Genomic DNA, 12,378 nt, shown 5'->3' with positions numbered 1-12,378 from the left:
AAGACCTCTGGAAGAGCAGCCAGTGCTCTTAACTTCTGAGCCATCTCTCCAGCCCTGATTGTTACTTCTTATCCCCAAGATAAATTGCAGTGTCTGCTTTACTAATATTTCATTGCTTATTTTTCTATCCCTGATACTCAGAGAGACTGCAAGATTCTTGTTAGATTTGGGTATTATGGTTGTGAGTTGGGAGGTTCTAGAATTTTTTGCTACTTGCATTTGTATGAGAGTAGTCCATTTCTTCATCTGTTTTGAAATTTGACCAAAGAAGAACCTTCAGGTCTTACCAAATGTGTTGGTGTGAAATTGTTCATGATACGCTATATTTTGTTTTGACTGTCAATATATATATATGTGTGTGTATATACATATATATATACACACATGTGTATAGAGTTTTGTGTACTCTCAATGACAGAGGAGGACATGCGTGTCCTGCTTCCCACTAGCTGTCTTATTTCCTTGAGAAAGGGCCTCACATAGAACCTGAAGCTTACCATTTCAGCGTAATTGTCACAATATCCTATTAAAGCCTTTCAAATATCTTTAAGATATTCACTAGTAAATTGGGTTTTGTTGTTGTTGTTTTGGTTTATGGAGACAGGGTCTTACTATATAGTTATGGCTGTTCTGGAACTCACTATGAGTTGGCCTTGAACTCATAGAGACCGCCTGCTGAGATTAAAGGAGTATGTAGGCTAAAATTCTGCTCCTTGTTATTTCTTTCCTTACTTGTTTGAGCTATATTTATACTCCTTAATGTTATTCCACAGGTGACCAGTGTCTGAGTTTGCTTTCTGTTCCTGTGATAAACATTTTGACTTAAAGCAACCTGGGAGGAGGTTTATTTCAGTTTACACCTCCAGATCACAATGTATCCTTAAGGGAAGCTAGGGTAGGAACTCAAAACAGGAATCTGAGGATGGAATATGGAACAGAACCAATGAGGACTGGCTTGCTGTTGGCAAATTTTTAAATCTATTTTATTGGGTTCTTATCCCTCTGCCTCCTTTCCAACCCTTATTCCAACCTAACCCCTCCTAATCCCTTAACAATAGGTCGAGGAGAAAGAAGGTTAGAGGTGAAAGGGGCATAGACCTCTATAGGCTACTTCCTGCTGATTATATAGTTCCTGGAGTTCCTTGACAACAAGTTGAATCTTCCTTGGCAGAATCTCCAGCAGTTCAGCAAAGCAGCAACCAAACAATAGCAAACAGCAGCAGGGCGAATCAGCAGCAGCAGGGGCAGCAGCATGGAGAGCAGCAGCCACCACAGGCCCTCTCCATGCTCTCCCATTCATACCCTCTCCAGAGTCCCCAGAAGTAAACTATCTGCAGCCAACAAAGATCAAGCCCTGGCTAGTAAGATCAAGCCCTGGCTAGTGCACAAGGCAAATCACAATCACCTACTGTGAAGCAGCCTCTCATTTTTAACCTGGGATTAAAACAAAAACATATTCACATAGGTTTTTAAAGAAACCAAAACACTCATTACAGCTTGCTCTCTTTGCTCTCTTCTAACTTTCTTATACAACCTAAGGCCTCCTGTATAGGAATCATGCTCTCTATAGTGCACTGAGTCTTCCCATGTCAGTCATCACTCAAGACAGTCTTATCACAGACATGGCCACAGGCCACTCTGATTGAGGCTATCCTTAAATTGAGGTTTTTCTCTCAATAGCTGTAGGTTGTGTCAAGTTGACAATAAAAACTAACCAAGAAAATCAGTATTAAATTCTGGTTATAATTTCTTCTAGCCATCTTTTCCTATGATAAACATTTCTCTTTTTTTCTTTTTTAAAATTTATTTTTTTGTTTTTTTTTTCAAATTTTATTTATATACTTATTTGTTACAATTTATTCACTTTTTATCTCTGCTGCAGCCCCCTCCCTTATCTCCTCTCAGTCCCACCCACTGTCCCTCTCCTCCTATGCCCTTTCCCTAGTCCCCTGATAGGGGAGGACCTCCTCCCCTTCTATCTGACCCTAGCCTCATCAAGACTGGCTTCATCATCTTCCTCTGTGGCCTGACAAGGCTGCACCCCCCCCCCACCAGGGGGAGGTGATCAAAGAGCCGGCACTGAGTTCATGTCAGAGACAGTCCCTGTTCCACTTACTATGGAACCCACTTGGGAACTGAGCATCCAATGGGCTTCCATTGAACAGGGGTCTAGGTCCTCTCCATGCATGGTCCTTAGTTGGAGTATCAGTCTCTGCAGGGCCCTCCTGGGCCCAGGTGTTTTGGCTCTGTTGTTCTCCTTGTGGAGTTTCTGCCCCCTCCAGGTCTGTCTATCCCCTCTTCTTCCATAAGGATTCCGACACGCTACCCAAAGTTTGGCTATGAGTCTCAGTATCTCCTTCGATATCCAAAAGATGCTAAACCATAAAACAGAGACATTTGCTCAACTATGTTCATAGCAGTGTTATTCATAATAACCAGAATTTGGAAACAACCTAGTTGTCCCTCAACTGGAGAATGGATACAGAAAGTGTGGTACATTTACACAATGGAATACTACTCAGCAATTAAAAGCAAGGAAATTATGAAATTTGCAGGCAAATGGTGGGAACTAGAAAAGATCATCCTGAGTGAGGTAACCTAGAATCAGAAAGACACAAATAAAATATACTCACATGTAAGTGGATATTAGCCATATAATATAGGATAAACATACTATAGTCCTAAAGAAGCTAAACAACAAGGAGGTCCATAGGGAAGATGCTTAATCCTCATTCAGAAGGGTAAGCAGGATAGACATTGAAAGTAGGTGAAGATAAAGAACAGAACAGGAGCCTTCCACAGCGGACCTCTGAAAGACTCTACTCATCAGGATATCGAAGGCCATATTGAGACTCATAGATAAACATTTCTTTTTAATTTTGATCATTCTAGTTATTATTTTGTTTAACGTTCTTATTTCATCTAATGTCAGCAGGATTGCCAAGGGCATTAGATATTATTCTACAAATTGGGATTTTCTGTTACATGGTAATATACTGAGCAAATACTTAACCATTTAACATGGATAAATAAGAATGTCTTAGGAAATCAAATTGTTTTTAATACTTCACTCTTATAAACAATGCTGTGATAAACATGCTTATCTTGTTAGGTATGTTTATATAAGACAAATGTAAAGTTTGATAGAAGGTAGGACAAAGAATGTCAACATTTGAAGATAATGGACATATTCATATTGCTAGAGTGTCCTCTCGAGAAAGATTTATCAACTTTACATATTTTTGAGAGTATCTTGTCAAGGAAACAGATCCATTTCAGATGGATGGTAGCAACTGTCTGCTCTGAGATGGACAACTCAGAAACATGGAAACATGTTAACCCAGATAGTCATTTCATGGGAAATGCTGCCTTGTTAAAAGGATTAGTTTTGATTCTTCTGCAAACATGACAGTAAGTAGTTAAAAACACATGAACATTCCAGTTACACATGTTTGGGTGCTACCCGTTCTTGCCTCACTCTTGCTCATCTCCCATTTCCTTACAGTGGGACTTTTATGTACATGTTCTAGTGCTAGTCTTTTCCCTGAGATCCTCTCTCTGCCTTCTTTTACAGATGTTCATGCGGGCACAGTTTGACTACGATCCCAAAAAGGACAATCTAATCCCTTGCAAGGAGGCAGGACTGAAGTTTGTTACTGGAGACATTATCCAGATCATCAACAAAGATGACAGCAATTGGTGGCAGGGGCGGGTAGAGGGTTCCTCCAAAGAGTCTGCAGGATTGATCCCTTCTCCTGAGCTGCAGGAATGGTGAGCCACATTTGTGCTAGCAGAAAACCCCACAGTAGCTAATTGCTTAGCTTCAGAAATCCACTGTCTTGTGAATATTTTCTATGTCTCCAAAATATATGTTCTTTTAAATAATAGATGAGAAAGGGTCCACAAGAGTGTATATGGTTCATTGAAAGGCCATTTGTCTCAAGAAATGCAAGAAATGAAACTTTTATTGGCCTGCAGTTACAGAGCCCTCCTCCCTGCTTCCTGTATCCCTTCAGTCACTCAGTACTGTTTCTAAGAAAACTTCTGAAAAAAGTCACATTTTAAGTATGTGTCTTTTATGCAGATTCTTGTCATTCAGTCAGATTGCACACTTACTGCAAAGCTGTCACACATGACCGTTAGAGTGGTAGAAAAATCAATATCCATTGATGACCTTCTGCTTGTGGAAAATAATATCACAACCTCAAAGAGTGTTGATTCCTGTCCCAGACCTAATTATTTCCTTTTTTTTTTTTTGAGATTCTAATATAATTACATCATCTCTCCCTTTCCTTTCTTCCTTCCAAACCTCTCACGTATCCTTCTTTGTTCTCTTTAAAATCTATGGCCTCTTTTTCTATTAACTATTGAATACACACACACACACACACACACACACACACACACACACATTCCTAATATACATATTCCTGAATATGTAAGTGCAACCTACTCAGTTATCTAGCCAATATCAAGTTGTTAGCCCTGTAAGCATACATACAGACCTTTAGTTTGAAGCCAGAGTTCTGGCTTCAACTATTTCCAAGTACTGTAAATAGCACCAAACCACAGGAAGTGTTCTGTATAAATAAATGTTTAGCGTTAGAACAACAGAGGAAATACAGTGCAGACCTGAAAGATGTTGGTCAAAACCTTGAGCATGTTGTCTGTACTTTCTGGGTCATTTTCAGAGTTAACAACTAGTGAACACTGTAAGAGCAGAAAAGGCAGATAGCTGAGAAAGACTCAGGAGAGCACAAAGTGAAACTGTAGCTCATGACTCATTAATGAGACATGAACTGAATTTAGTAGACTGCAACAAGTATTTTTTTTTAAGTGAGTCAGGTATTGTGGCTCAGGCCTGTAATTCAGAGTGCTCAGAAGGCTGAGGCAGGTTCAAGGCTACCTGGACTACATAGTAAGACCCTGGTCTCAAAACAAAAGATGATACATAGAAACATCAGCATAGATTACACAGTAATAGGTGGTATTGTTACTGAAGCTATTGCTTTGGTCATATACCTGGTTATGTGTGCATGCTTGTGCTTTATTTATAGATTATGGTTGTTGTGATAATATTTTTCTTATGGTGAAGTGAATATCAGCCCCATTTTCCAGGTCTCAAGTTAAAGGTAGAATAATAGTCAGACTCTACTAAGGGGAGGAAATTATGTTTCCACTGCCAGGTGCCTGGGTGATCACATAAATTTGTAAGGAAGAAAGGAAAGGAAGTAGGTAAGGGCAACTCTGCCTGAAGAATTTTACAGAGTCAAGAAGTAGGTCAGTCTCAAAACTTAACTACAGAAAAGAAAGGAGGTAGCCTAGTCTGTCACCAGTTTTTACACAGAGGCCCTACTGAGTTTTGGTCATCTGTTCCTCACAGGAGAGTGGCAACTGTGGCTCAGTCTGCTCCAAGTGAAGCTCCGAGTTGCAGTCCCTTTGGGAAGAAGAAGAAGTATAAAGACAAGTATCTAGCTAAGCACAGTTCAAGTAAGTTTTTTGTGTCCCCTTCCCCCAGGGTCCCAGTAGCATTGTGTTTTCCACCTCTTTAATCAGAAGGAAAGAGGTGAGGATGTAGTGTGCAGTAGGATGTATATACAGTATGTCATTTCTTTTGGTTTCCCTTTACTTGTTTTATCTTCATAAACTCACTACAGTTAGAGAGACAAGGCCAGTGCATATTCAGAAAGGCTAGTGCTCTGTCCATATCTACTCATCACCTTACCTCTCAGGTAACTAACTGATCAAGTCTTCCAGACTTTTCTCCATACTTAACTTTTTATTCTATTCATCACCAACTTCAGTATCTACAGAGAACTGGTTCTAGCACCCCATGATTATCAAAGTCTACAGATGTTCAACACCCTCAAATAAAAGGGTGAAGAATTTATATAGGACTTATTTCTATCTTTCTGTGCATTTTGAAATCATCTTGAAAGCTGGACTGGGTATGGTGAACATATACCTTTAATCTCAGCACTTGGAGGCAGAGACAGGTATTTCTTTGAGTTTAAGTCCAACCAGGCTTACATAACAAATTTTAAGCAATGCAGAACTGTATAGTGAGACTCTGACTCAAAAAGAACATTGTGATTTTCTAACAGTGAAAATACTATATTGTACTATATTGTTTAGGGAATAATGAAAGAGAAAGTCTCTACATGTTCAATACAGATGCAAATTTTTTCAAACATTTCAATTTGTGGATGATTAAATCTGAGGATACAGGGCTCATGGATATGGAGGACTGAATATATATATATATATATATATATATACACATATATTTTTTTAAGTGGGTTGCTGCTAGTAAATGAATATAAATCTACCACTTATTCAGTGTTTCCATCCTGTTGGGATCATTCAAGATAGTGACAAGTGCATGAGCAAATCAAAGAACCTGAAGTTGCCATGGCCAAGGCATCTGCCAAGGAGTAGAAGAGTGTGTTCCTAAAAGCCTTTTCCATATTGAATATTTGGGTCAATATTGGCTCTGTTCCCTAAAATAAGGGATGTCTGAAGGGCTACCATGATGATGTTGATGTTATTGAGTTCTAAGTGCCTACGAGACAGCCAGGTTCCATGTTGTAAAGAGCTGGAATCTATGCTGGTGATAGAGAACTATGAAGCAACTGAGACTGCAACAGACTAAAAAGGTCAGGTTAGAGCGATACAGAGGAAAACATAGGTTTATTTTAAAAACATATAAAATACCAGAGTCCTAAGAACTGGCCAAAAGAGCCATGTGAAGAGTTCCAATGGAAGATTCTGGGAAAATCAAATCCAGGACTAAAAGGAGCACATGTATCTGTAATACAGAATGAGCTTGCTTTCAATCCTGTTCTGTTTATCAGCACTTCCCCTAGCTGCTGCAGGCATTGTGCTAGCATATTCAATTAGCAATGCATTCTTCATTCCTTGGTAAGTTTGACTTAGTTTGATTTTTTTTTTCATAACATATAGACAGCAAGGCATGGAATTGAGGGTTTTTTTTGAGGCTGAGTCTCACTGCTTAAATTCTAGCACCTGCAGTTTGTTTCTTACCCAACATTCTACATACTTCATTTCAAAATCTAAATGGGGTCATGTTAGTCCTTTCCTCAGAATTCTCATAGAAAGTACTTTCTGCTTTGCTTTATTATGTATTACACTTCATCATCACATAGAAATTTCTGACATCCCTCCTGGCAATTACCCCTAATTTCGTGCCCATGGTCTCTCCCTCCCTGCATTTTGTTTTCTTTTTAAAGAGAGGGCCCCGGTGCTAGGAAAGCAGGCCTGCACCACCACACCCAACTTTCTCCCCTTGCTAGATCAAATGTCAGCTCCTTAATCCCAGCCAGTGCTTTTTCACTCCACCCCTGAAAATTAATAAATGGTTTGATTTTTTTCTTTGCCTGTAGTTTTTGACCAGTTGGATGTTGTTTCCTATGAGGAAGTTGTTCGGCTCCCTGCATTCAAGAGGAAGACACTGGTGTTGATTGGTATCTTTTCACTGCCCCTCATCCTTTACTAATTCAAGAGCACAATTCCGTTTTTATTTCCATTCCTGTGTTATGTGTCCACCCCTTTTCAGGAAAGGCTGTGCCTAAAAATGGAGTGTGGTCTCTTAGATACTTTATACTTCATGTAGTTTAGTTATAAAGAACTATGGATTCTACAAGTATCTATCTGGATCCACTTTACAGTATAAGTTTTTCTACTATTTAGCACCTAATTCTTTTAGATTAGGTTTCCTCTTTGTCCACCTGTGTGACTATCTTATAAAATAAATAGAAAACTCCACAGTACCTTGTTCTGTGGAAATAGCAATCATGTTCTACATCTTAACTCTCACCTTAGAAAGACTTCTCAGCCAAATGGATATGAAAGAATTGAAGCTATCTGGTGGCCTCCAATCTTCTTGACAGTTCTAAGAACTTAGTTACAGCCTGGACACAGCACCAAACTGTTTTTTATCTACTAGCCACTTTGAGCACTGGGATACAGAAATCCATCTCTCCCATTCCCTGTCTTGTGCCCACCAGTGTCTCTGGGAGAAAGTAATGGAAGCCTTTCTTTTTTTTCTCACATAGGAGCCAGTGGGGTGGGTCGCAGCCATATTAAGAATGCTCTGCTCAGTCAGAATCCAGAGAAATTTGTGTACCCTGCCCCATGTAAGTATTTCTTTGGGTACCTTGGAGGGGAAAATTATGCCTAAAAAAACAGGCAGAAATGTCATGTTACAAAATTTAGCATCAGTGTTTTTCTGAAATGTTATATGGTCTTTTTCTTGTTTTATTTTAAATGTTTAGTTAATGAAAACTGAAAATTTGTGGGGCTGGGGAGATAATTGTGTCAGTAAAGTTCTTGGAAAGTATGAGGTCCTGATTTCAATCTTTGGAATCCACATTGAAAAGCCTGGCATGGTAGTATGTACTTTTAATCCCATGGAAGTGGAGACAGAAGATCCATACCCTTTTTGGTATGTTCAAGGCCAATGACAAGATCCTACCTAAAAAACAGAAAGAAATTCAAGATGTATACAGCACCTGAGGAACGCCATCCCAAGTCTGTCCTCTATACATGAACATATGCACCTATTCACGCACACACACACGCACACACGCACGCACACACACACACACACACACACCACTAAAAATTTGGAAACTGGCAAGATGGCTGCTAACCCTGACAACATGAGTTTAATCCCTAAAACACACATGGTAATAGAGAACTGACTCCCACATGCACATCATGGCATACACACACACATACACACAAAACACACACCATGCCAGCCATGCCAGCCTGCTGTGGAAGGTAAAGGAGATGTCTCATCAGAGGATAAAAAGAGGCTGGGAATATACAATTTATGTCTGCACTAGATGTTACTCTTAACATTTTAATTTTTGTTTGTTTTTTCAAGACAGGGTTTCTCTGTGTAGCCTTGGTTGTCCTGGACTCAGGACCAGGCTGGTCTCCAACTCACAGCGATCCGCCTGCCTCTAACTCCCTGAGTGCTGGGATTAAAGGCGTGCACCACCACACCCAGCTAACATCTTAATTTTTTAAAATAATTATTACCTTTACTCTGTGTGTGCGTGCGCGGGGTGGGGGGCGGTGCACACACACACACATGCTTATATCACAGCATGTGTATGGAGGTCAGAGGACAATTTATAAGGAGTCAGTTCTTTCCTTCCACTATGTGGTTCCAGGAGTTGAACTCAGGTCATAAGCCTTCTGTGGCAAGTACTTTTACCTGCTGAAAAAAATGCCAGCCTCAACATTTTAACTTTCTAACAAAATGTTTAAACCAAACATTGTGTTCTTTCAATGTCATAAAAAAGAAACAATGCTTGAGAGATGACTTTGTGATTGAATGCCTGCTTGCTGTTCTTGCAAACCAGAGTTTGCTTCCCAGCACCCACATTAGGCAGCTCACAAACACCTGCACCTCCAGATCCAGTCTTCTGACTTCCATGGCAGAATGCATATGAATATGCACACATACATTATTTAGGAAAAAATTTCCAGAAAATTTCTACCAGAACCCATAGATCTATTATTAAAACATTTTTAGTTGTCATTTCTGAGTTTCAGTAGTCCTGGGTTTGTTGGTTTTATGTGTGGAGAATGGTGTGAATATTCTACATGGGCTGCCTCTTTGAAATTGAGATGTATCCTGGGTAGGTGGGGTATTTTCTGGTGTATTACCTCACTTCATGGGAAGAACATCTGTATTATATTCTCTGCCCCAAAGATGGGTAGGATTTCCATTCAGACATTTTGGGCCAAGCCACTAAGATGGCAAGGACCAAGAGCTCGTCAAGGACTTGAGTCCTTGTACACAGATACAACACGGCCACCAAGGAAGAATGAAGAAGATGGAAAAGACTATCACTTCATCTCAACAGAGGAGATGACAAAGAACATCTCTGCCAATGAGTTCTTGGAGTTTGGAAGCTATCAGGGCAACATGTTCGGTACCAAATTTGAAACAGTGCACCAGATTCATAAGCAGGACAAGATTGCCATCCTTGACATTGAGCCCCAGGTGGGTAGGCATACAAAGGTAGGAGTGATGGTTTCAGCCATGTAATGGGGGAAAGAGGTGATGAAAAGCAGAGCTCCTGGAAACCTGGGAGCTCAGGTTTGTTTTCTGAAGTTTTAATAGGATCAGCCTGATGCAAGAACAGTAATACTTCGAATAATACAAAGTGGTATTGTGACTGGGGACATTTATTAGAATACATTCTGAAAGACAACTCCCCCCCCCCCCTTTTCTCCCTTTCCTTTTCCTAGACCCTGAAGATTGTTCGGACAGCTGAGCTTTCACCTTTCATTGTGTTCATTGCACCTACTGACCAGGGAACACAGGTGGGAAAGGGGTCGCAGGTAGAGGTTCATGCCTTTTGGGTCTTTGTCAACTGTTTCCTACAAAACCAAGAAGAAAAGGGGCATGCATATTTTATTCATTCAAGAAATTGTTACTCAGCTGGGTGTGGTGGCACATGCCTTTAATCCCACAATTTAGGGAAGCAGAGGCAGGTGGATCTGTGAGTTCTGAGGCCAGCCTGATCTACAAAGTGAGTCGAGGACAGCCAGGCTACATAGAGTACCCTTGTCTCGAAAAACCAATAAGATAGTTATTAAACAAGTCAAGTCTAGTCATTGTCCTGAATGATATAGACCTAATAGCTATGATGGAATAAATCCTGATTCTTATGTGACATGGATTCATGTGAAGCAAGCAGAGGGCACTGTGAAGGATAGAGGTCGCACTAGATCCACCATGGGGTGGCAGTGTTGATACAGCAGGAAAGGAACCTGCTTGTGAGAGTGGTTGTTTCCTTTAAAAACTGGCTAACTTTTTAAAAGAATGGTATTTCACTTTGTTTTACTATGAGAGATTATTTCTTACTATTGAGTCACAATCCCAGCACTTGAGAGGTGAAAGAAGGATCAGGAGGTCAAGCCCAGTCGCAAAATACCAAAACAGATTGAGGTCAGCCTGGCCTAGAGTTGAAAGCCAATCAAGGAAATTAATGACTTCCACTCATAAATTCATATTGCTTGTGTGTGAATAATCTGGCCATGTCCTTACCACATTTTCATTGAGTTAGTTGCTTCATGCATTTCTGAAAATTTTGTATTAGGGTACTTCATTGTGATAACCAGGAACACACGGACTGTGGCATTCACCACTCCTTTTTGCTTTCATGTAGTTAACTGATCATTGGAGAAGCCTTTCTAGCTATCTGTTGTTCTTTCAGAGGGCTCTGTGAGGGTTAGTTTGGGATTCTTTAGTACAGTGGTTCTCAGTGGTCAGTTCCCTTGGCAGCCCTCTATCCCCAAAAACAGTTATGATTCGTAACAGTAACAAAAATATAATTATGAAGTAGCACTGAAAATTTTAAGGTTGTGGGTCACAAAATGAATAACTATTAAAAGGTCACAGCAATTGGAAGGTTGAGAACCCTTGAGGTAGTATGTGGTGTTCCTAATTGGTTATCCATGAAGCAATGACTGTCTTCAGTTAAGGTGAGGGCCTGCCTAGTAAATACCAGGCCACGGGATGCTTCCCCAACATGGAAAAACAGATACGGAGCCAGTTAATGTAACCAATACTCATTTAAAATCTTCCATTGGGGCTGCTGCTTCATCTTTGGCTTTCTTTTTTGCAGACTGAAGCCCTGCAGCAGCTGCAGAAGGACTCTGAGGCCATCCGTAGTCAATATGCTCACTACTTTGACCTCTCTTTGGTGAATAATAGTGTTGATGAAACGCTTAAGAAATTGCAAGAAGCCTTCGACCAGGCTTGCAGTTCTCCACAGTGGGTGCCTGTCTCCTGGGTTTACTAAGCTTACAAAATTGACCAACCTGTTCCAGACGACAACCCCCCAAAGATCTGAAATGCCATCCCCCTTGCTTAAGCCAAAAGAGTTGCTTCAACTTCTATCTCTCTGCAACTGTCCTAGGTATGCCAGTAGGATTCAATTCTTCTCACTCAGGCTCCTTAAAGGGCTGAAGTTTAATGTTCCTATTATAGATTTCAAAATGACCTCTGAAAATTAGCACTACGTACTATCCAAATGCAACTACTGCACAGAAAAAGAAACTGTCACGACCCCTCTGAAGCCTGAGCATCTTTACTTTCAACTATACAGAGTATCTTTTGTCTTTTTACTCTGGAATAAGTATCTTCTGAAACTTTCTACAATGCCAAAATCAAACAGCTGTGCAATAGAACCTCTGATGTAGGGAAACCTTCCAAAGCAATAAAAAACGCTGCTGTGTTAAGATGCTGGTGCCCTTGTAACTCCATTTCCACCTGTACCACAATCTCCTAAAAAGCCAAGTGTTATCTTAAATTCCAGACAATGGCATCAA

At 40.3% G+C, this 12,378-nt stretch overlaps 1 protein-coding gene across 2 annotated transcripts in view; it reads left to right on the top strand.

Annotated features, from left to right (window-relative positions):
* The window catches only part of Mpp1 (MAGUK p55 scaffold protein 1), a 31,094-nt gene extending 18,806 nt beyond the window's left edge, over positions 1–12,288 (top strand). For both annotated transcript variants that reach the window (XM_060375277.1, XM_021626932.2), the window contains 7 exons: positions 3,575–3,771; positions 5,384–5,490; positions 7,404–7,484; positions 8,076–8,156; positions 9,840–10,042; positions 10,291–10,365; positions 11,673–12,288. In XM_060375277.1, coding sequence (XP_060231260.1) covers positions 3,575–3,771; positions 5,384–5,490; positions 7,404–7,484; positions 8,076–8,156; positions 9,840–10,042; positions 10,291–10,365; positions 11,673–11,849 — 921 coding nt within the window. In that variant the 3' untranslated portion in view covers positions 11,850–12,288. The remainder of the gene's footprint in view (positions 1–3,574; positions 3,772–5,383; positions 5,491–7,403; positions 7,485–8,075; positions 8,157–9,839; positions 10,043–10,290; positions 10,366–11,672) is intronic.
* Positions 12,289–12,378: the final 90 nt, after the last annotated feature.

Source organism: Meriones unguiculatus, chromosome X (assembly GCF_030254825.1).
Source record: "Meriones unguiculatus strain TT.TT164.6M chromosome X, Bangor_MerUng_6.1, whole genome shotgun sequence".
Taxonomy (NCBI): domain Eukaryota; kingdom Metazoa; phylum Chordata; class Mammalia; order Rodentia; family Muridae; genus Meriones; species Meriones unguiculatus.
Note: the sequence above shows the minus strand (reverse complement) of the source record. Positions and strands in the feature narration are given on the sequence as shown.